Here is a 25,105-nt window from a genome sequence, read left to right as displayed (position 1 = left end):
AGTGTTTTTTGTTCTTCATGTGTTTTATTGTTCAGTCTTGAAAACTAGCTGAGGCTATAATTGCTGTGGTATGTAGCACTGGTTCATGCAATTTGTCCATAGAAATAAACATTAAATATAGAAAAAAAATTCAAACAAAGCTGTTAATTTTGATGTGTAAAATAAGTGATGTTTCCCTTGACGAGAATATGTTATCCTGACTGATCTTTACATCGCATTTATTTGAGTACAAAAAGATATTCTTCTTTCATGCAAAACATCACTCCTAAAAGTGTCAGCCTACTTTTAAAACAACCCGTTTTTATTCCCAGGGTGTCACATATGGATGCTTTGTCAAGTACTTTGGTGTCTGGTACGAATGCACAAGGTGCCCCAGAGTGTTATATTTCAACACACTGGGGGAAGCTCTTCAATGCCATTGTTCAATGTTAAAAGTACAGCTATATATAAGCAGAAAAGTCAGAGCAATGAGGTGGTTGGGCTGAATGGGTTGGTGGGTCAGAAACTAGATTTTGACCCAGGAGGTCAGTGTTGATTTCCTGAAACAAAAGTCAACATTACTCATTTTAAGTGATTACACTTACATAAGTTTCATAAGTAGCGTACCTAACATAGTTAATGTAACCCCAACCATGATTTCTTTCTATCCTAACAGAGTAGTTATTGTGCCTAAACCTAGCTGTGATGTTTTCACAATGATAACCACTAGTTTTATTTTGAAAGTCTAAGCGAATGTTGCATCTTCATTCTTGCTAATTTACGCGTAGCAACATCCAAAAAAAATGCCTTGAGCCTGAAGTGGGTATTTCTGATCAACTAGAATGTTTGACAGGAGTGTTTTACAGAAACTAACTTGTGAAAATCTTTCGATGACATTAAAACCAGTAGTGCTTCTCAAACGTGTTACAGTAGATCCAGACACATTTCCACACACGCTCCCAGACATTCGCACACAGCACCTAAACAACAAAAAAAGTCATCTGTTAGTGCATTTCCAAATGACTGGTGAGCGTTTTTCTCTTTCACCACCACTTTGGTTAACGTATGGTTGAGTTTAGCTGACTATATCTACTTGGTCAAAGCTCTGCAGGCAGAATAGTGTCATAGCTGCTTCAAATAAATGGCAGGCTATTTGAGCCTTTAAAGAAGCTGCAGGGAAATAAAATCTAAAATGTCACAAAGGGAAGATTTATATTGGTTCAGAAGCCTCTTTGTGGATAATAAGGAAGTGAAAGACGCAACATTCACGGAGGAAATTCATTTTGTTCCAGCGAATGAATAATGAATAAAAAAAGTAAAGTGACAGTGTCATACAATGTGAACTACATGTGAAGAAACTTCCCACATCCAGTGACCCGACAAGTACTTCCCCAATTTACTTTTGAGCTCACTGATGTTTTGATCCCTTTATCATAACGTAACATTAGAAATTCTGTTTCTCAGTTGAGGAACTTTACGGCTATTAAAACTTTCAAATACAAATAATTGATAAGGAACTTGAGAGGAGAATTCATGACTTACCGTTTATTTCACATTTCAACCCAAATATGACAATGATAATACAAATAATGACAATGACAGCGACAACGCCTTTGTGAAGGCGTCTGGCAGTTTTGTAACCTGGAAGAAAAGAGGAGAGATGTCACGGCACAGAAGAAAGAAGAGAGGTTTTCACAATGTTGATATTTTCATCACCTTTGTTTTCTCGACTAGAGCAGTGAGCTTAATGTAGCAAGTGATGCAACAATGAGTGTGTTGCTGTGGGTCCACATTTTACAACATTGTGAGCCTGTAAGGTCGGGTTAGCATTCAGAAAACACATCTCTACTCAGCCAAACTACAGCCTGACAAAACAAAAACTGCTTTGTCTGTAGGCTTTAGTGCTAAACATTCTGGTAAGATATTTAAATAGTCAACTGAAAATGTTTTATTTGCTTTGACTTTCTCTGTATTTAACCAAGACCAGATCTTTCTCTTTCTTAAATTTAGTTTTTTACTTACTGAAAGCTGCTTGTTGCTCTTCTGTGTTGTTTTTATTTTCTGCTGAAAAATAGAAATAAGTATTAAAACATGGGAATATTTTGATCAGTCTGGCTCCATTTTAAGGAAAGAAAGATTTTGTGTAATACATATAAAATGCATTAACGACTGCGTGTGACCTCTGACATAAATTGCAATTGTAAGTAGCTTTGGATAAAAGCCTCAGCTAAATTATTAAAATGTAATGCGAGGGTCCTCTACATGTGAAATTACAACTTTTTCCAACTCTGTAGAATCTGAATCCTGATCTTCAGTGAACTTACCAACAGTGAGGTTAACATAACAACTCTTGTGCACTTTTTCAGTGTGAAAGGAGCATCTGTATCTTCCAGCGTCAGAGAGCTGTACTGAGGAGAGTTTCAGTGACAGGTTTCCTTTGGTCAGACCCTCATGAGAGAGAGACGTTCTTCCTTCAAAGTGCTCCTTCTGCTCTGCAGGACTGTCTTTTCCGTCTTGATGCAGGTGTACAAACTGGTTATGGCTCCCACGACTCCACTCCACTGTCATATTTGTTGCATCCAGTGGGGGTTCAAGGTGGCACTGCAGAATCACGTCCTCACTGACTGCAGCTTCCACTGGATCAGAAGAGCAAACCACTTCTGGGTCTGTTGAAGAAGCAGCATTAGACCAGATACAGACCTTTTACACTCATCTACAACAAAGCTCTTGTTGTTGCACTCAGGGGAATTTGATTTATGACCGCTAGCATTTCTAAAATCATCAACTGATTATGAAACATTACAGTAAATTACAGCCAGGAGCTTTTCTCAGGCGTACCAGATGGAGGTTTTGCATTGTTGTCTTGTAACAGACAAAAATAGCAACATCTGTATAAACTGTTGACTAACAGGAACTGAATCACGAACTGCTTCTGCTCCTGTGTAGCCTATTTATCTTTCAGGGACAAAAAATGAGGGAACTGATATTATTAAGTGTACAGTGTATATAATAGCCTAATCTCCTGACAAGAACAACTAAATATTACTGCGCAAATATGGCCGTCCTTTTCAACTCAATATCATTACTCCTACTTATAATAATAATTAATAATAATCAATTAACTAATTATTATAAAACCTTTTGCGTTATGTCTCCAGCCGAAAAAATACTTTTGAGGTTTTGAGAAGAATGAAAAGTGTTTTAAACCAGTTTCATGTCACATCTTTTTAGGCTTGAAAGTGGAAATGTTCCTTATTCCTGTGCTGTACATCTCGGCTGAAAAAGGCTCTAAAGTACATTACATTATCGATCGAAATACATGAAAATCAAATGATGGAATGATTAAATCTGTTTCAACTTTCCTGTATAGTAAAGTGGATGAAAACCGTTGATAAGTTTATCAAATGAATTGTGTAATAGTCTTAAACTAGAGATCTAAAAATAAGTGTGTAATATTTTTTGATGAATTTATCATTTGGATCAAGACAGAAACTAAAAACTGTTGCAGGTCATGTTCTGTTAAGCAAGAAATACTAGCTGTTAATATCAGCAATGACAATAACTGTCTGTTAATGAAACAATATATAAATAGCGTACCTCTGGAAGCCATGGCTGCTTGACTGAGGAGCAAAACAACGAATCTCACTTTCTCCTTCATTATGTTCAATAAAAGTAAGATAGAGACAGGTGATATTTTATGAATGATGACAGAGGAAAACATATGAAATGTTGCTGTTGTCCTGTTTTTGGTGGTGAAAACTAACCACGCCTACATGATCACATACTTCTGCTTAGTTACACCTGGAGGAAGTTACCTTTGAATCCTGATTGGATAATAAAATTAGGAGGAGGATGAATATGTTATGAAGGCCGCATAAAGTGACAGATGTGGTGAAACAAGTTTTGAGGGCCGGATTTATTTGCTTCAACCAGTTAACCAAAGTAAAGCAGCCTGTTTGTGTGATGCTTAAAAAGATTAAAGCATATGTGTACACGCTTATGGCTGTAACAGCAGGCAGGAATATAAAACCCAAGCCTCACCATAACCTTACATCACCAAAAGGGGGCAGGGAGGGTCTGTTTAATGATGCTATTTGCATTATGGTAAATGTAGGAAATCAGTGGTTTTGGAGCTCAATCTATTCTAGAGAGAGTTGTGATTTGATTGCTGCTGCTGCTCCCTTGTTTTGTTAGTCCCACAGCTTTACGGTAGTGCAATGGTAAATCACTGAATAAGCTTTTTAAGAAACATCCGGCCATCAGTCAGATGCTGTTGGGACCTTTGAGCTCATCATCACTTGGTTACATCCCAAAAGACCACAACAAAGCAACAGTTTTCATATATATTATACATTGCATGTAAAAAGAATAATATTGTTTATTTTGTTGTACAAATACAAATGAATGGTGACTAGTTATTTCCTGTGACATACGAAGAACAAACACGTCGACAGTCAGCTGGCAGTCACCGACTGTAGTTATTGAGGTGTGTTCAAGTGCAAGTTTAAACAAAATACAGCCTTTTTTAGTCCTAGTTCTTTGATTTCAGCTTCTTTGATTAAAGAGTTAGGCTTGGGACATGTTAACTTATCTTAGGAGGTGACTGTGGCTCAGTTTGATCTCCAGACTCCAGCTCCTCTTGTTCACATGTTGAAGTGTCAAGACACTGAACCCCAAATTGCTCCTAATGACACCTTGCATGGCAGCTCCTTACCATCTGTGTAGATTAGGCTATGTCGACTTTTATTTAATTAAAAGGCTTAGCTCTTCAGTAAAGTAACGCTAAGGACATTTATAGTTAGGATTGAGAGTTCAAATATAAAGGATTATTGTGTTACAATGTATTTTGACTTTGGTACAGATTTTCCTTGAACTTTCACAACAAATTTACAGTGAAATCACGGTAATGTTTTTATGAAAGTTTAAAAATGAGGAAATTGTGATTGTTTTATAATATGTTTTGAGGATACTTTACTGTGCAGTAATGTAAAACTACCTCAGTTCAATTGCTGCAAAACACTTTGCGCTTTTCAGCACACCTTATGACTTCTTTAGTGATCCATCCATCCATCCATCGTCAACCGGGGCTGGAGCCAATCCCAGGTGTCATCGGGCGAAAGGCCGGGTAAACCCTGGGCAGGTCCTACACTGAACAATAACATGCTAAAATTGAATTGAATTGACACTGAGCATTACAAAACGGACAGGAAGCAATAAGTGCAGGTTTTTCGTTCAATCAAAGATACAACTCAGTAGTCCACGTGGCAACTTTGGATTTCAGCGTCGTAACATCCCCACAGTCTCAGTCTGCAACTTCACAATTAGGTTTCGTTTCCTCAAAGTAGCCACGCCTTGGAAAAAACATGCCTGAAACTGAAAGTAAACGGCACAACTGTTGCACTGGATCTTGAAAACTTCAAGGTAAGTTTGTCTTAATTACAGTAAACAGTTTAACCGCAATAAATAAATAAATCGGCTGATATATTGTACGTAATAATGAATTTCACTTGGAATATTCTGCTGTGTGTGTTTTTTCTAGATGGGTACAATATTCAACTTACTTCAGCAGCACAGACTGGAGTCTTACTACAACAAATTTCTTCAGCTGGGTGTGAAAGATGAAAGAGATTTCCTTGATGGAGTAACAGATGAAGACTTGAACAACATCGGTAAGGTTACTGAGTGTAAATAAGTGTGAAAGCAGTAAGTCTAAAATGTTACCTGGTTTTGAACATATGCTGTATGTGTGCCTTAACTATTTTCATGTAAAGGCCTGTGTTATTGCCACATGTACAGAAAACATTTCACACAACGTTTCTAAGAGGTATCTGACAAAGTTTTACACATGATGACAGGAGTTGTTCTCTGTTCTCTAATGTGGCCATATGGTAAAAAAAAAAGAGAGAAAGAATTGGCATTAGACCAAAATAAGACCAACCATGACAGTTTTTCTCGATTGCTTAAACACATTTCTTGAAATGATGCCTCTTTTTCTTGAAACTCTAAACACAAATCCACAACTTCTCGCCCAATTCCCCAAATGTCCTATTTTCATGTCAAAATGAAGCTCTCCTCTCAAAACCATTCAATCTTGCTGAAAAACGTAACTTTGCCCTCAGACATAACACACAAGCCCTCAAAAACACACACACTACAACACAGTCTTACACACTGGTGAGATAAATTCAAAACAATACAACAAAACCTGGTTATTAGTAATGCTGCTTGTGGTTCTCCCCCTCAGAAACCTTTTCACATGATGAACACAAAAGAAATAACAAATGTATACATTGGCACATTAACACACAAAATAATTATTCTGAAATTGTTTGGTGTGTTGAAACTACAAATTTCTATTTCACCATTCACAGTTTAACAATGTAGCCCAAAGTTTAGGAATATATTGTGTTTAATAAAAAAATGCTCTTGTCTGATAGACAATACTGTCTATTCAACTGTTGTTTTTCTTGAATCGTATTCATCTCATCCGAAAATCTTTAGCCAAAACAAAATAAATCGGTTAATATACTGTACGTAATTCCAAAACTGAATGAACTGACTCTGGCCCTTTTATCTATCTATTAAAGCTTCAGACTGTTGCGTTATCAGTTATGACTCTTTGTGTTTCCGCCTGGGTAGCTGTGTGCTAACTCAGTTCAACCTGTGCTGACTTGAGTGAACAGTATTGAATGTTAGTGTTGTCTCAATGACCACACGGTGTAGGCAATGATACATGAAGGTATTTTTGTGTTGAGCTTTTTGAAAAATGGAGTTAGTTAGTCTGGTTATAGTGTTGAAGGATATCGACTCATTTGAAGTATTTGTATAGTGAGGAGTAGTAGTAGTAGTAGTAATAATAATAATAATCCTTATTTGTAGTAGTAGTAGTAGTAATAATAATAATAATCCTTATTTGTAGTAGTAGTAGTATAGTGACATGGAAATGTCAACAGGTAGATTGAATGCTTGAACAAAAGTACAGTAATTTTTGCTTGTGAATTCATATGAATTATTTCTTTAATTCTCCACCAAAGGCACTTCTAAGGCTAGATGAAATTACTAACATCTTTCCAATATTTTATTTTAGAATTATTTACATTTAAATAATTTGTTGTTGGGAGATTTCAAGCAATGGTCCAAAGAAAACAAGTCAACATCAGTAAATGAACATTAAAGTTAAATAGAACTGATAATAGAAATGATCAAAATATGAACAGTATTTTTATTTCCAAACAGGATTAAGCCAGGTGGAAAGGAACCGCTTTTCTGCCATGAAAGACACCGTTCGCAGATTCAGAGCTCCAGGACACCCAGCAGCAACGTCTGTGAAAAAGTCAATGGAGTCATTCTGTCTGCAGTACACATACCCCAAATGTCCTCAACCGAAATACATCAAAGGTAAGAAGGTTATTAAATGTACAACATTTCTTTTCCATTTTTTTTTTCCATTAAGCTCTTTACAGAACGTAAACAGAACGGAGGAAAAATGTGGATTCTGTTACTGACTGAACCACAGGAGTGTACGCAGATCATTTTCAGAAAAAAAGTAAAATAATATTAGAAACAGGGAATTGCCTTAAATAGCCCTACAAAATGTTTAAATATCTTTATTTTTAATTATTGAATCAAAGGATGGTGTGTTTTGATAGGGTTAATTGGTTATTGTGCATGGACTCCAACTGACTTTCAGTCTTATTTACTGATTAACTGATGTAACTGTTTAAAATTCAAATTCAGTTTCAAATCCAAATCAACTTAATATGATTAATCATTTGAACAAAACTAGAAGAACATTCTAGCGAACAAAGATTATCGCTGTTGAACTTATGATTTATCAGTTTTCACACATAAAGCCTGACATTTCACTGCTGCCATGCTAGCGGTGTGGCCACAGCTGTTCATGGTGTCCAATGACTTTGGTGATCTTCTGACTTTTCATCTAGAGCCACTATGAAGGTTCAAATTATGGTTTGAAGTAAAATATCTCAACAACTATTGGATGGATTTCCACAAAATGTGGTGCACACATTAATGTTCACCTCAGGATGAATTGTAATAGTTTTGGTGATCCCTTAACTTTTTCATGAATCGCTATCATCATCATCATCATCAAAACATCAATTTGTCCAGTTCTTTGGTTTCTAACTAAATACCTGCAAAACTACTGACATTGCATCAACACTCTCAGCTGTACTGTACTGTGTTTAGTGCTAATTATCAAATTTAACATGCTAAACCATGATGGCTAGTATTATATCTGCTAAACATCAGGATGTAAACACTGTCATTGTGAGCATGTTAGCATTACAGCCTGACAGAGCGGCCATCAGGACTCATAGTTTTGTTACCCATTGTTTTCCCTGTGATTAATGGTTAAGGGCCGTCCTCTGTCAGGTGTGTATCATATCATCATATTATGTAGTTGACCAAGGGCATTTTGAATTTGCAGATATGGATCCTGCACAAAACACAGTTGAAGATCTGATGTTGAGGATCTGTCACATTGAAGGTGTTGATCAATCCAGAGGTGTCTGTCTCTACACGGTGGATGGAATGCCTTTGACAGACGATCCTTTCTTCAACACATGTAAGTTCATTCGTGCCGCAGGCTAAAGTAAATAACGAGGTCATATTCAGTGTGATTATGCACCACAGTTAATATTAGGCCTTAGGCCATATTTGAGTTTTTGGTATTACAGTAAATAAATACAATATTTAACGTTTGATGTTTGTTTGTAAATATTAATCCCCAAGATTTGATCAAATCAGACAGGGGTGGATGTCTCTTTATGTCATCAGAATCATTTTGAGGAATCTTGAAAATAAAACAAAGAAAGAAGACCAAAACAGAAACCGCCAGTGTGACTAATATAGAAGATCTGCAATTTTTTCAGTAAGGTGCAACAAAGTATTTAAAATGCTCATTTTTATTTTGTTCACCTACAGGGTCTCTAAATGACAGACATATTGAAAATGAAGCTTTAATCTATGCCATATTTACACCGAAGGAGAACCTGAAAACAGCTCCTCAGATGTCGATGCAAGAGGTTACTGAAACCCATGGCACTGATACAGTCCGATGCCACATTATGCTCAAGGTGATTTTATGTTAGGCTTTTGTTTCCTCAATTTTGTTTTGCTCTTACTACCTACTAGTCATATATGTGAAAATAGAGCCTAGGTTTAAAAATACTGAAATTTAGTCATCATGATTTAAAAAGATAAATACATAAAGTTATAATGAACCTTTTTTTGTTGATAGGTGTCCCGTGAATTGTTTTATAGATGTGACAGTCTAGGAGGGAAATGGTTTTGTTATTTAGTGTTTTTTGCTGCAGGATTGTAGTTGGGCCCAAACTTTCAACAAGACTTACCAAACTGTAGAAGCTCTTGTAACATGTATTTGTTCCCCATCATACACAGGACATGATGCGGTATGAAGAACATGATGCTTGCTTTCCACTGCTGGACTTTTTATCTATTTCTGTTTTCTCTCACTGGTCTTGTTTTGAAACTTGTGGTGTATGATACCACATCGTGTGTGTGTGTCAGCCAAGCTGCAACCTCCAAGTCAGAAAAGCGAAGCCAGTGCAGTACCTTAAACCAGCCACATCTTTTATATAGTCTATGATATCACTGTGGACTAGCCTGACATGGGCTGAAATTTAAATCTTTGACTTCATTTTCTCCCTTTGTTAAAACAACTATTTGATACAGGGAGACTTCGAGGTGACGGTGGATTTGTCAAGTGACACAGTGGCTAATTTGAAGAAAAAGCTCTCAAATGAGAGTGGAATCCCAGGACATGTTCTTCATTACAAGTAATTCTGAATTATTGAAATGCATGGATAGTGTGGCTTTTGACCCGAATTGACACTGATTTTGAACTGTGTATAAATCATATTTTCAGAGGAGAACATGGCAGTGGCAACACATTGGAAAGCTGTGGAATCTCAGACGGGTCAACAGTGTACTTCTCACTGTCCATGTTTTCTGAAGAGGTTCAAGACTACGAACATTTATTCATCCATGATGTTGAGCCCTTGGTCCAACAAACCACCAAAGGAATCAGTGTCTTCTTGTCTTCACTTTATGTCATTGTAAGCAGTGTTCAGAAGATCAATCTAAATTTAGATGTTAATGTTGGGACTTACCTAAGTCATTCGTACAAGATGTGTTTGGCATTAAATAAAAAATACTGTACCAACATTTAAAAAAAAAAAAACTTTAAACCAACCATCTTCACAGGTTTATATAAATGGTTTTTGAAGGTTCTAATACATATGTATAAAAAAATAAAATAAAGCACAATCTACAAAAACCTTTACATCTTTTGCAAGAAAGGAACTACAAACTGTCTTTATTGCTGAACTTATTAGATGCACTTTCATCTCAGTTCAAAACTGATATTTTTATATTCTAGAAAAACAAGAGTCAAGGAGTTCTATACAAGAATTTGATTGCTTACATACGAAAGCTGACTGGATGTAACCCTCTGGCCCAAAGTTTGTTCCAGTTACTCTTGAGGAATGAGTTAATTTCCAGGAATCAGAAGGTAAAATAAACAAGAAGGTGTAATATTGTTATTACTTTTTGCATTGATTTTTTAGAAGTGTGTTTAGAGGTATTAAGCATAGTTGTGCTTTACACTGCATAGTTTTTAAATTAAAGCTTTTAAAATGTCATTGTCCTCTTCAATTAATGTTTTTCTTTTCCTGTAGATTGCACTGGTTGAAGGCTTGTACATGCTCTTTAGGGAACTTTTGCCACAGCTTGGAACAAAACGAGGAGAAAAGATCATTGAGGACCCTGATGTCTTTGAGTATTCAACATACTGCTGGGCATATCTACTGTCAGAGACAAAGGTATTTACATATGAGTTTGGAGGTTTGGTTAATGTCTTTGAGCTCTGTTTTGTTCTTCACCCATTCAAAATATCTGACTGCTAAATGCTTCACTCTGTTAACCAGCAGGTTATGATTTTAGTTTTGCTTTTCTATTCTGTTTCTTTCTAGCTCTATTTTTAAATAGAATTTAAATATATAGTTTCAAATACAAAGCACTGTTGCAACCCTGTGTGATCTTTGAAAAAGCCCATTGCTCTGATGATAATTGCTCGATGTTTTCTAAAAGTCATCTCATACTGCACCTTTGACTCAGGAGCTCATGACATCAAATCATTGACGTTGAGATTTTTCACTAACATCATTTTGACAGAAACTAGACACCCCAGAACATGAGAACTACACACCTGTCTCTCTGATGTCTGAAGAAGGCAGCCGTTTCTGTGATCCAGTCACCATACCTGGAGTACCAGGTGTCCTTGAAAAAGCTTTTGTACTTCAGAAAATCAAAAGTAAGTAAAATGTCTTATGGTTCAAAATTACACAAGCAAACCTCCCAACATGTACACATTTTGCATACAGTTTATTTAGTTTGGGTGGCATTTAGGTTTGAGTTTCTGCTTTTCTTCAGCAGCTCTGATAAAGTGCAGCTCACAGTCCCAAACAGACGAAGTTTGCGCCTCAGATTTTAGATATTTATTTTGCTAAACTATACCAGCTATGTTGCTGCGACTCACGAAACCTCAAGAGCGGGTTCACTTGATTCGGGCCATGACATACTCCGGTGTCACATCCGCTGGGTGGAGTACATCAGAAATTTCAGTTTATTTTTCTCTGTGTTTTGGCTTTTCATATGAGCCCTTGACATTTGAGTTATTTGACGTGCTTGTCTGTCAGGATCAGGATGAATGCAAAGCAGGAGAGAGTCCAAATACAAGACACTGGAGAGCTGACATACAGTTCCAGGGATTTTAATCCAAAGCACAAGGCAAGAACAATACTTACGGGTAGTGGAAACTGGCAAAATCCAACATACTAGTGATGTGTCCGTCCGTATCGAGGCTTCGAAGCGTGTGTCGAGTAATGCAGGTGATTTTTGTGAAGCGCGTATCGAGGCTTGTGTTGATGACGTATGTGGTGACGTTCGAAAGGAGCAGCAAACCAAGTTATCATAACCCTGTCCCTTGTTTCCACTTTCCTTTTGACCCTTAAAGCTTCACACACCAAAGCCATGTTGCCGTTATAATCACTCTGCCGGTTTTACATTTTTTGTCCACTTTATGGCACAGTAGAGCAAATGAAGCACCGTGAAGCTTCGGCCCATGATTGAACCAATTGGATGGAAAGCTTCAATGCTTTATAAAGCTTCATCTCGCCATCACTACAACATACAGAACAGGTAGCACAGCAACAGGCAGAACACTCATACAACCAGGCAGGGACTAAAACAGAAACAGCAAACATATACAGTATAAACCAGGGACTAACAAGCAGGCGAGAACAACACAGGTGCGAGGGATCAAGACTAATGAGGCAGGCAGGCAGAGAGACAGCAGGGGAAAACAGAGAGACAGGCATGCAGAGGGATTACTGGGGGAACAGGCATAATACATGTTACTGAACACTAAACACAGGCCATATCAAAAATAAGATGTAACAGATCAGAATAATATAAATAACAAACTAATCTAGACACAAGCAGACAGATCACAAATAAACTTCAACCAAGAGGGAAAACAGAACACAGAGCAGACAACGCCAAAATAATGCATTACATTTAATCATTTAGCTGACCCTTTTATCCAAAGCGATGCACAATTGCTATACATGTCAGAGGTCACACACCTCTGGAGCAATTATGGGTTAGGTGTTTTGCTGAGGGACACAATGGTGGATTGGTTACAGTGTGGGATTGAACCCAAGTCTCTCACACCAAAGGCATGTGTCTTTTCCATTGTGCTATCACCACCAACGCAAGGCATTAGCAACAAAACAAACGGGCCGAACTATAACACAGAGTGGCTAAAGCAAGGATTATATTTCTGTGTCCACGAGTATGCGAGGGTCCGCGTGACAAAAAAATCGTCATCAGAGGGGGCACGTCTGCGCGGTGTCTAGCGCTACCAGGACGCTAACCGATCTTCTGCGCATGTGTAGAATGTGTCCGCCAAGCTGACTGCAGAAGGTAGTATAAACAGAAGTAGTCCGTGTCTGCGGGGTCCGCAGCTGTCCATGTCTGCGTCTGCTCCCGAGTATATTCAAGGCTTAAGGGAGACAAGATAACAGAACAACACTGGCAAACTCAGACAAACTCAACAACAGACCTAGATAACTGAACAAAACAGATTAACAAAGAATGATAATAACCAAACAAATCAGGCAGAGCTCACAATTAACACTAGCAGACTGGACACAGGACAACAGACAGGACTGAAATCCAGAACCCAGCAGACTATAAAACAGATACTGAACTGATCAAACAACCAAAACGCACAGAGAGCTAAACTAAGCGTAGCCGACAGGCAGTGTGTGACATCGTCAGGTTGCAGTGTTCCCTTAAAGCTTTTCGCTTTACATTAGCAGGTACATTAGCAAGTGTTTCAACCGTACCGTTTTCACAATAACAGCAGGGTTTGGGTTATCAGATGAAAATACATATGTTTTAATGTTAACAAGGAAAAATGTTATCATGTAAATACATAGTCATATTTACAAATTACATACAAGTTTTTGAGTCTATAAATTGTTGTTCTTAATCCCATTTAAGGGTCATCCATTTGCATGGGTCTCCCCTTGGCCTTTGGCCGGGGTAATCTGTACCCTCTGACAGCGGGCCCTGCCTCCAGACGGCTTAATATTTACATCTAGCTACTGACAGACACCTGAGGAGAAACACTTGCTCTATTGAAAACGTGATGTGTATCTGAATGCATTATTTAAAACTAAATTTTGGGTCTCCTTCGTTAAAGGGAAAGCCTGGGGGTTATAAGTGAACAATTAATTTGTGAGATTCAATAGTGAGTTATTTTACGGCTGGGTGTTAATGCCTTTGGTCTTTGGATGCAGCTGGGCTTGTCACATCTCATTCCAATTTGAACTGTTTCTTCTTCTCACCTATGTTATTGGTGAGAGGCTGGTTATGTGTAACTATGGACATTATATTTTGACTTTCTCTTTGCCTTTTGTGAAGATGGCGAGAAGATTCCAAACTGCACTGAGGAAGTTTTGCAAGAAACGTCACTCAACAGAGCCACTGACGTTGAGAAAATTTTGCTCAGTGTTCATCCATCAATTAACACATATGATCTTTGGATTTCACATGAAAGTGTAACTGGTCAGAAGTATGTATTCCCCAATTTTATTTTCAACAAATGTGATACAACAAAACACACATGTTTGTGTACATACATGTGTTGTCACAGATTCCCAAAAGATGCACAGTGCACAGACTGTACTTTATGCCCAAGAAACATGTTTAAATATTTGTAATAACTAATAATAAAATAAAAATAATAAAAGATTTCATTTTTGTAACTGACTCTCAGAATGGGCAGGTGTAAGCCTAAACAAGATATCAAAGTATACAACTTTACAAACTTACTCAAACATTGTTGTTTTCCACCACACCTTGTGCTTGTAATAAGTTGATACAATCTCACAGTATTCACAGTAACTCAATTATTAACCCATATAATTAATTTACAGCTTCCAGGTGAATACTGAGAAGAGTTTGGGAGACATGGCAGAAGAAATGAAAGCTTTCCCTCGACTCAGTGTGACTCCACCACTGCTTTTGAAGAGTCTTGGTTATGAAGACGTATGCCTTGTTTTCCTGCGTGAAGGTACTGCAAAAATCTGAATGCCTAACTTCATAATTCTGATGATGATTTCATAAAAACATGTGTTACAAGGACAACAGTGCATATGTGTATACAACTGTGCTCAAATGTCCCAAAAAATGGATTCAATGCTTTTTAAAGGTGTTCACAAATCTCAAGTCCAAGGGGAGGTTGTTCCAAAGTTTAGGAGCCACAATTTTGAAGTTACAGTCTCCGGTAGTAGAGATCTTTAAACATCAGCCAATTATACAGTACTGCAGTGTATATGCAAATAAAGTCGTCATGTGCTAAACTGCAGGTGAAGAGAGGTCAAAATTGTGCCATGTGAGGCCTTTTGCAGGTCAACAGCTCTGCAGCAGAAGGTTGTACCTCTTGGAAAGGGGATGTTTTGCTGAGGCAGATCAAGAGGGAGTTATAGTATTAAGAGGATGAGATAAATGCGTGAATTATAATTTCGATCTCTGCTTGAGTTACCATGGGCCTGAGTTTGGCAGTGTAGTTTGCTTGGAAAAAAAACAGCAACGAATCAAACACTTGTTTTGTTGTTCAGCTGCAGAATAGCCCATGCCTCTCATTCTAAGGTTGCTTTTGTGCTCTCTGATGTGTAATGTTGATCTTGCTGTTCTTGTTTTTGGCAGACAACCTTGGAATCTATTTGGGTAAAGATAAGGTGTGCCCAGCAAAGATCATGGTGTATGATTGTCTGAATGGCAAAAAGCAAAATATGGACGTGGACATATTAGCAGCTAGGTGAGTGCTTCATTTTCTTTAGTATTCCTGAAAAAAAATGTTGATTAAAGTTGATTCTTGACCCATTTATTAAGACTAGCAAGTCAATAGAGTGCCTATCTAAGGATTTCTCATGTATTTTTTTGATGTTTTTATTTTTCATGCAGAACTGGTGACCATAGGGAGGACTCTGCGTTTGTCACAACCAGGACTCCAAAAGAAGCTATAATGGTAATGCTGATCTCCAGATATTTTATTGAAATGAGCAGATTAAATCTTGAAGTAGATTTACGGTACAGTTATCGGTGATGGTCGACATTGTTGGTTTTCAAATAGCCATTTCTTAACATAACCCTGAAATTAATAATAGGATGGGGACTGTAATTTATTGTGGTATTGAGTTCCATTGATGTAATCCTCTGCAGGAAAAGCTCCTAGCTGCATTTCCAGTAACTCTGTATGCAATTATTTTAAAGTTGATTAGGCTAGACGGGAGGAGGAGCTAGACTGTGCATAATCTTATAGACTTTTCTTTGAAACATTTTTGTATTTGATGAGGTTTTCCCAGCTAAGCAGATTAAACTTATTTAGAATATGACAATGATGGTAACTAAATGGCCTCTTATCTAGAGGTTTAAGTGTTGGTTTTGTGTAATGAGTTCAGTGGTTTTAAGGCTGTAAATTGTGCATTAGACCAACTTAACTTAGCTGCCTAAGTTGATATGATATATGATGATAAACCTGAAATTTTACTTTATAACAGACCCTATTCATGTGGGGTTTGAACCTATGTGTACTTCACTTTTAGTCTCTCTCCTGTAATGAAAATATATTGCGCTACAAATCTATGCTATTGCCTTAGCGGGAAAAAAACATTGAAACTGTTTTCAATACATTCAGTTACAAACAACACAGATTAAGCCAGGATTCAATAAACCTTCAATAAAACAACTGTTACAGTCTTACCTTGAGTAAAAATAACACATTAAAAATAATACATTAAAAATTCACATTTTCCATAAACAGAGGGCAGATCATAAATGTATATGCTAAACAGGGTTGGACCAAGTATAGAGCCCTGTGGGACGCGAGTTGATAGATATAGATGGTTGGATTTATTTTTGCCGGAATAAGAGTTAGGATTTGATAAGGTTGACAAACTGTATAAAAAATTGAAGTTCCATACTTTATGCAATAAGATGTTATAGTTAACAGTGTTGAATGCTTTCCTTAAATCAAGGAACAACCCCGCTTTTAGCACTTTTGATACCTTAACTGTGTAACAGTTGTAACAAAGTTACAAAACAAGTGCTCTTTCAAGACCCCTATAAAGGATATTTTTCTAGCTGAGCTTCATTTGTGGTTGAGCTTAAATTTCTTGACTTTATCTTCATCAGGTGCTGATAGATACAAGCTCATCCATGACAGAGAATTGCTATGGAAGTGTGGAAATAAAGAAAATAGATGCTGTTAAAGAGCTTTTTGACAACTTTGCAACACGGACCATGGCTTATGACTTTCATCATGTCATTGGGCTTGGGAAGTTTGACTCTACAGTGGAAACTCTCCACACATTCACAGAAACACTCGAAAAGTTCAAGGTAAATATATATTGCACATCTTGAAAACCCCGATAAACATTTTGTGGACCAGATCCTTGTTCAGTTCAATGATGTGCATGGGAGACCTTTTAAAACTCAGATATACTGTACATGTATTTTTTCTGTCGCACGGGTTCCTCAGCCATGATTCAATGGGCTACTAAACAATTCATTAGACACAGCTGTTATTTTTCACTTTCCCAGGAACATGTGCACATCCTCAAGGCAATGGGCTGTACTAAGCTGTACGATGCCCTGGAGCATGGAATGCTCGAGTTGGAAAAAGTCAAGAAGTTTCCAGACTGTAAACTTCGAATCCTTTGTCTCACAGATGGAAACGATTATAGGTAATTTTCCTTCTCTGTGCTAGTTTTGTACTTATTGACTATTTGTATAAGTGTAAAATCAGTCATTCATCAGTAAATATTAGTAAATATATGAGGAGGGTTGAGACTTATCTTTAAGGTTAAAGTCAGAATTAGGTTTAGGTTCAGTTTTATTTTTAGGCATTTAGTTTAGGAGGTTGAATTTAGGACTAGGAGCCAGAGAATGATTTATATCAGTGATGAAGCCGTGGTCATTTAGTTTGTCATGATACCCTGTTGCTGAAAGCATAAAAATGTAAATACCTGCAAATTATATTATGTTTCTTGAGAACATATTCTTTGTCCACAGATCGTCCAACCAGCCAGATGTTGTTACTGCCAACCTGATCAAATCGAACATCATTGTGGATTCAATTCTTCTTGGAAAAGTGGAAAACAATATTCTGCGTGGAATCAGCAATGCAACAGGTACAGTGTGAGAACTTCAATTTACAGTTACTTTTGTTATTATTAGTAGTTATCTAATGATATAATGATATATATCTATATATATCTATATATCTATATATATATCTATATATCTATATATATATATATATATATATATATATATATATATATATATATATATATCTAGATATATATATCTAGATATCTATATATATATATATATATATATATATATATATATATAATTTTCATTTGAACCAGTTTCAATTAAAACTCCATGGTAAGCATGCGAAGGTATGCTAAGGTATACTAAGGCACTCACAAAGTGGATCCAAAACCAGAGGCAGGAGGCCAGTATTAAATAACATCAACAGTAGGGCAATACTTAGGTGTCATGCGTTGACAGTTCTCAATGAGTAATGCAGACATCATAGAACAAGGGAATGTCAAAACAAGTCAGGCAGGCTGGACAAAAAAAAACACTGGCTGGCACAATACAACAAAGACAATCCACCTGAGGGGAGAGGAAAAGTGGCTGGTATATAATCTGAGGCTTGATGAAGGAATTGGAAATGAATGTGCCAGCAAGAGAGGGTTCAGGTGATGGGCAGAGGGAAGAATAAACTGACGGGGCTGAGACACATTGACAGGTTGTGAACCAATAGAAAAAGTGATTGCCAAAACAAAAATATCTTTTGGAATTGATGCCCATTTAGCCAAAATAACATTTGTACCCTAAATCTTCCCAAAAGTGTTCAGTGGGGTTGAGGTGAGGGCGCTGTGCATGCCAATCAAGTTCCTCACTACTGAACATGTCTAGCTATGTGTTTATGGCCCTCGCTTTGTGCACAGGGGCACAGTCATTCCAGACTGTTGCCACAAAGTTGGCAGCATCCATATTGACTAAAATGTCTTCCAATCCTTTATCATTAAGTACTAAAGGGCCTAGCCCAAACCCCAGACCATTATCCCTCCTCCACCAAACTTTACAGTAAGCACTTTGCAAATCTGTGGGTAGTGTCCCCCTGGGACAAGATTCCACTGCTCCAAAGTCCAATTGTGGTATGCTTTACTTTAATGACCAAACACACTTTTCATCCCTGTTCCTCACAGTCTTTCCTCTCGTATCATTTGTAATGTGTGCTCTAAACATTGGAAATGGCTTACAGTTTGAAGTATGGAATGTAAAAAGTGCCAGATATTTCTAGACTGATGGACGGATTTCAACTTGTTGTTTTCACATTTTATTTCATAATGAAAAGGACCATGTGCAACAAGCGACTCGTGCACACACATTTGACAATCTGTAAATAAATATAAAAGAGTGTCAAATATTTTTAGACATTTGTAGTCACAGGAAGCTAGCGAAAGTGAAAATGCTCAACTCTTTGAAGTTGAAGTTACAAAATTGGTATTTAAAACGTAAATATTTATTCAGGAGGAAATTTTTGTTTAAATTTCTATGGTATTTGTGTGTGTTGAAACACGCATTTTTGAGTTCCCATTTTGAATCTAATTCTGCTCCATACTATCCTTATTTTGAAATGAACAATTCTATTAGATTTTATCACCTTTTATCATGTTATTTTTTTTCACAGTGTCATGAACATGTGGTTTAAAGGGCTTTATATAGTATTTTAGTGGTGCATTTTTTAACGAACTCTTTAACAAAAAAACTGTGTTGCTTTCAGGGGGTTGTTGTTTCAAACCAGAGACAAGCACAGACGGTCTGAAGCTTTTTGAGATTGAGACTGTTCTCTCTTTGGAGATGAGGAAACCCAAGAACAAAGCTGACCCATCGTCCATCAACAAAGTTAGTTCACCAATTATTGCCAACAGTTCTGTTTGTAGTGCTCTGAGAACTAGACATCATCACAGTAATGAATGTACCAAATTGATGTGCTTGTTTATTTCCACCTTTTCAGAGTTTCTTAAAAGAGCTCTCTGCTACCCATGGGTATGATGCATTTCCAGAGGCAGTCTTGCCAAGCCAGATGGACAGCAAAGTGACAATGACAGAGAGGTAAGTGGATATTTGCAACAAGCTGAGAAGGGTTAGGGGGTTAGAAGGGTTAACCCTTCCTTATGTTTGTGAAGGTGCGAGTAGAATATTTTAAAATGATTCAAAATCTTTGGTGATTAATTTTCTCTCAGATGACTAACAGATAAACTGACAATTATTTTAAACTTTTGAAAGAAGAGATTGTCACACTCACAGCCAGTATTCTGGCAGCCTGAGAGCTTTCAAAGGCTGCATGATAAATACATACAATTATTTAATTGTATTTAGCAGGCAACAATCTAAAATATTAAAAGATTTGTATTAATATTGAGGTGCTCATGTTTCACACTAGTGCTCTGAAGAATAAGATCCGGGACGCCAAAGTTCGACAATTGATGGAAAAGGACAAACGTATCCTGGAGGAGCTGAGGAGTCTGCACTGTAACCCACATCCCTACTTTACGATCTTTCCATCAGAGTCTGACTTCAGTAAGTGACTGTTTTGTCGTGCATTAAAATCCTTTAAGACATTTTGTCAAGTTCAAGGTACAGGCTCCTTTTTAAGCTGTTGATTATTTCAATGCAATATTGGATAACAGGAAAATCTAAGTGTGCCAGGTACATTTTTCAATTTCTTAACTTTACAGCCTTCTGGAAGATTCTGATGGAGGGACCTCCTGATACACCTTACGAGAAAGGAACCTTTGAGCTGTTCTGCCAGTTTGGACCTGACTACCCAGTGAGGCCTCCACTTGTCCGCTTTGTCACAAGTGTATCCTTTCCAACAAATTGTTATGGTAGAAAATTGTTTCCTCATTTAATCTTATATGAATGAAATAAACATTTGGGTCTAAATGATTAAAATAGATGTACTTTAAATGCAGTGTTATTTTCTTAACGTGAACAAAGGTGTACCACTGTAATATTAACAGTGTGGGGCGCATCTGCCACAACATATTGGACCGGAACTACAACGCTCAGATCACCATGAGAGATATCCTGAATGCTGTATATGGACTGCTCATCATCCCTGAGCCTGAAGATCCATTGGACAGGTTAGATCCAATCCCATAACATACCCATGTTTTCAGTTAAAGGCCTTAAGGCTCGTGCAGACTACACGATTTTCAGCGTCGGCAGATGGCCGTGCCATTCACACTACTTAGCTATCTGGCAGATGTCGGCGATGTGTCAGAAATGTGTTGGGGAGCCGTTTTGATGCGTCCTTTTGTAGTTTACACATAACGACTGCCGACCGCCGATCAACCGCTGATTTACTACCGATCACAGGCTGAGGCTGAGGTCTTCTCATGTCTCTCTGTAACTTAATGTTCACGCAGTTTATTATCTGTGGGCCTAAATAGACAAAATGTGTAATATTAATGGACACATGTAAATAGCATAGTAAATGTCGTGGCAAAGTCACTTGCCGTTTATGTGGGAGACCCGGGTTTGATTCCCACTGTGACATATCCACCAATGTTTCCCTGAGCAAGACACTTAACCCCTGTGCTCTGGCAGTGTGTGACCTCTGACATATCAATTGGTCAATGATATGTCAGATCAATTGATAAAAGCGTCAGCTAAAATGAGACAATGTAAAAACCCAAGCCAATTAAGGACACATCTTCATCAGTTTGACAATAGAAATATATCTCTTTCTGTTGAAGCATTCTGGCAGAGGAATTCCTGACCAGCCGTGAGAAGTACGAACAAGAGGCCAAAAAACATACAGAGAAAACTGCCGCCCAATCACGGGATGACATGGAGAAGGTAAATTAGCAGTGTTTTGAAAAGTTCTGCAGGGGAAAGAAAACAAATCAGGAACACTTGACAGTATAACACAATCCAAACAATAGTCTTGCTTAAACACCTGTTAGTACATCAAAACAATTTAGTCTGTTTGCACATGATGACAAAGAAGAAGCCACATTAAGGGAAAAAAACTTGCATGTTACAGTCAACTTGTTTTTTTATGATGTATTATGTTTTCAGTAACTTTTACATCGACATGACATGTTAATATTTACTGTCTTTACTTCTGATTTGAAAGAAATTGGTGGATCCCGGGCAACAGCGTGTTCCCCCACATCTAATCTGTCCACTCACCAACAAGATGTTTGTTGATCCAGTCCAAACAAAATACGGAACAGTGTACGAACGAAAAGCCATCGAAAAGCACGTCAAATCGTAAGTATTTCTTTTCCTGCTGCCTTCATGGGAACGGGAAGTCATCTCTAAAATTTTACCCTCATGGCGTTTACTGTGTAAACTCTGGAAAACAGACGCTCTCTTTCTTGGTGGGAAAGTGTTTTACCGTGAAGGTTTTGTTATCGCAGTGGTTACACATTTACAGGAGAGATATACTGCTTAGTCTCATTAGTCTCCCATTACGATTTTTTGTTCTTTACATGTCAGAGAGCTCATATGTGGGAGAGATTCTGAATCTGCAGAACGTTTTAAACATCAGCATAAAAGTTACAGTGTTTCCCATAAGTTTATTTATTTATGGTGCCCACCACAATATCAACGCTGACCGCCACACATTGATTTGAGGTTTTTTTTACTAGGCCTATTTAAAATCGTATTTGAGCTGCAGAATGCCTGAAAGCCTCACTAGATTATATTCTAATTATACATTTTTAGACATTTCCACCATAAATTGGTGCAGAGAAGGCAGAAATTGGAGGAGAAATTTTCACCAGAAAGATGGAAATGAAGTGTTAAATGCTCAAAATCTTCTGGGGGAGGACCCCAAATATCCCCCCAACTATTTAAGTGCCCCATCCAAGAAAACTGTATCCTGCTTCACACACAGTTTCTGGGAGGAACATTCACTTTTTGGTTAAATATAATAACTTTTCACATGTTTTTTTTTTTACCTTTTCCATGTTTTAAATAAACGTACTACAAGACTATTTAATAAATAGTAACAATAATAAATAAATAAATAATAAAAATAGCAAACATTTTTTTTGATGGGGGGCGGTAAGGGACCTGGATAATGGATAGGGGGGCGCTGGCCCAAAAAAGGTTGAGAACCACTGAGCTACATAATAGAGATTTGAACTACAATGAGAACACTGTTAAGATAATTAGGCTACAAATTTACTCAATGCGATGCAAACAAGCCTGACTTTGTCGCCGCCACGATATTAGATTTAGCCACTCCTCATATCCTGACACAATCAACGTGCATTCTTCTGGGGAAATACGGAGAATGCGCCCCTTTTATGCGAATACGCACCAACTCCATTTAAGTTAACACAAGGTCAACACCGACTAGTCTGTAAGGGTCCACTGATCAAAAGAATCAAAACAGCTTTTCATAAAAATTTATCCAAGTTGTGATGTCCATCGCTCTCTGTCTGCTAACTTCTGCCACACTTCTCTCGTCCTGCAACCTGTTGTTGGGTATGTTTGTTTTCGTTAAGTTGCTGCGCATAAGCCGTCTGTCGAGCTACATCAAATGAATAACTTGTATTTGATATTATTGGATAATTTTTAAACAATATTCTGTTTGAAATAAATAAAGTGTTTCATAGTAGTTTCAGTTTTATGCGAAAGGAAATAAAGGCCGGTCCCAAATATAGGCAGGGTCAATTTAAACTTTTCTCTGAGTTGCTTGGAGTGCTCCTTTGTCTCTGTAGTGGAGGTTTTACCGATATATGAAAAGGTGAACTTACTAGATACAGGTGTATTTATACTGCAATCACTTGAAAACCATTGACTACAGATGATCTCCATTTAAGTAATGAGATGACTTCTAAAACCAACTGGCTGCACCAATGATGATTCTATTTAAGGGGGTGAAAATGTATGCAAACAACTGTAGTTAATTTAGATTACTTTGTACATATGTATTTCACTTAAAATAAAACATGAACAATTGTGAACCATGTGGATACTTATACTTAATAAGCCTGACAGCTCAACTACCTTTAAAAGACAGTAAGCTTAAAATGTTTCTGTCATGCTTTTTTATTTATTTTTTTGTAACTAAAAATTGTTTTACAGAGACAAGCGTGATCCAAAGGGTGGCCCAGCAGACTTGCTCATCGAAGCTGATCTTAAACCAGCCAACGAAATGAAGAAAATGGTGAGGGATTACCGTTTGAGACAAATTCAGGAAAAGTTGTAGCAAAATGTTGGTGCTACAGATGTGGCTGTCGGTTTCACATACAGTAAATACAGTATGTCACCGGGAAAATATGGAAATCAGAAACAAAATGTCAGCCACCAAAAAGTCAGCTACCGAATGCAAGTTCATGTTATTAAATTATCATATTTTATAATCACAATCATGTTTGTTCATTGATAAATGTGCACCTGCATTCTTTGCGTTATAGACTAGAATAATATAGTATAACAAATTCATGTCACTTTGATTTTCTGTCTAGTCAGGTTTGACATTGAACATCAGTTGGACAGTTGCAATAAATGTAAGGTTCCGCAAGGGTAGAGACAAAAAAAAAGTCAAAAACAAGACAAAACAGGCCTGTATTTCTTAAAACAAAACCTTTTCTGTTTGTGCTTTTTATCTGTAACGCATACTTTTCTATGATACTGCTCATTGTACTGCCTGTACACCTTTCATGAGGGATATGGATACGTTTACAGCTAGAAGACCTGCAATGAAACCAAATTCCTTTTTTATTTTATGTCACTGTTAAAAGTTTTCTGCTTCTGTATTTGGCACAGTTGATTTTGGATAAAACCCTTATTTTGACATACACAGTGAGCTTCATTGTTGCTCAGACAGACGCATTGTTAAGTTTGAGTGTTTTTAGAATAAAATTGCTTATTATAAAATAAAAGTAGATGAGTCGTTAATCGAACACAATTAAGCAGTTCTTAATTTTTTTTTTTTTGAGACAAAGTCTGCAGGACTGGCAGAGCAGAGGTATGTTATCATGACACAGCAGTTTAACAGTAACCTGATCATGACATCAACATCTGTTTTTGGTAAATAAACTTTTAGAGAGCAGAATGCAAAATGTCATCTCTGCGTACACATCTTCACGTTTTGTTGTGCTAAAGCAAAAATAATTTAATGAGAGGCGAAATTGTTTAACAAACCGGCAATAATCAGACAGAAGATCTGCACACCAACAGCACCCAGCACTTTAAATTGAGCACTCAGGTGGTTGTGGTCTTCATGGAGTCAATCTACTGGCTAGCTGGACCAATTACAGAAGAGCTGTCTGATACTTAGAGTAAAAACAACTAGAACATCAAAATCCATATTATACATATTAAATCCAACAAGTCAGAAGTGAAGTTAAATATAGATCATAAATCATCCAGAAGAAAAACAATTGTCATGAAAAATACT

The 25,105-nt window shown here is 37.3% G+C and overlaps 2 protein-coding genes across 5 annotated transcripts; one reads left to right on the top strand and one right to left on the bottom strand.

Moving 5' to 3' along the window:
• Positions 1 to 152: 152 nt before the first annotated feature.
• LOC119912940 (butyrophilin-like protein 2) lies at positions 153 to 5,247 on the bottom strand. Of its 4 annotated transcripts, XR_005446300.1 has the most exons (6): positions 3,577 to 5,000; positions 2,304 to 2,645; positions 2,002 to 2,043; positions 1,522 to 1,620; positions 854 to 959; positions 153 to 539 (listed from the first exon to the last, which is right to left on the bottom strand). XR_005446300.1 is itself a non-coding variant. In XM_038732222.1 (5 exons), the coding sequence occupies exons 2-5, from the start codon at positions 2,545 to 2,547 to the stop codon at positions 904 to 906; spliced, it is 441 nt and encodes a 146-aa protein (XP_038588150.1). In that variant the 5' UTR covers positions 2,548 to 2,645; positions 5,019 to 5,247; the 3' UTR covers positions 153 to 903. The 4 variants fall into 4 exon arrangements, 3 of the variants coding, with proteins under 3 accessions (XP_038588150.1, XP_038588149.1, XP_038588148.1); XM_038732222.1 differs by lacking the exon at positions 3,577 to 5,000 and adding an exon at positions 5,019 to 5,247 and having other exon boundaries at positions 153 to 959; XM_038732221.1 differs by having other exon boundaries at positions 153 to 959; positions 2,002 to 2,040; positions 3,577 to 5,002.
• A 31-nt stretch (positions 5,248 to 5,278) lies between these two features.
• On the top strand, positions 5,279 to 24,587 carry LOC119912937. Its single transcript, XM_038732216.1, has 25 exons — positions 5,279 to 5,400; positions 5,519 to 5,648; positions 7,216 to 7,377; positions 8,429 to 8,566; positions 8,926 to 9,077; positions 9,697 to 9,800; positions 9,890 to 10,079; positions 10,403 to 10,534; positions 10,701 to 10,844; positions 11,197 to 11,335; positions 14,014 to 14,164; positions 14,529 to 14,665; positions 15,301 to 15,412; positions 15,559 to 15,622; positions 16,789 to 16,992; positions 17,197 to 17,339; positions 17,668 to 17,786; positions 19,460 to 19,581; positions 19,694 to 19,791; positions 20,123 to 20,259; positions 20,418 to 20,542; positions 20,680 to 20,825; positions 21,441 to 21,543; positions 21,824 to 21,960; positions 23,788 to 24,587. The coding sequence occupies exons 2-25, from the start codon at positions 5,519 to 5,521 to the stop codon at positions 23,909 to 23,911; spliced, it is 3,213 nt and encodes a 1,070-aa protein (XP_038588144.1). The 5' UTR covers positions 5,279 to 5,400; the 3' UTR covers positions 23,912 to 24,587.
• Positions 24,588 to 25,105: the final 518 nt, after the last annotated feature.

This window comes from Micropterus salmoides, unplaced genomic scaffold (genome assembly GCF_014851395.1).
Source record: "Micropterus salmoides isolate LMB-PRFRI ecotype aquatic unplaced genomic scaffold, ASM1485139v1 Ms_hic_scaffold_2, whole genome shotgun sequence".
NCBI lineage: Eukaryota > Metazoa > Chordata > Actinopteri > Centrarchiformes > Centrarchidae > Micropterus > Micropterus salmoides.
This window is presented reverse-complemented; position numbering and strand designations above follow the sequence as displayed.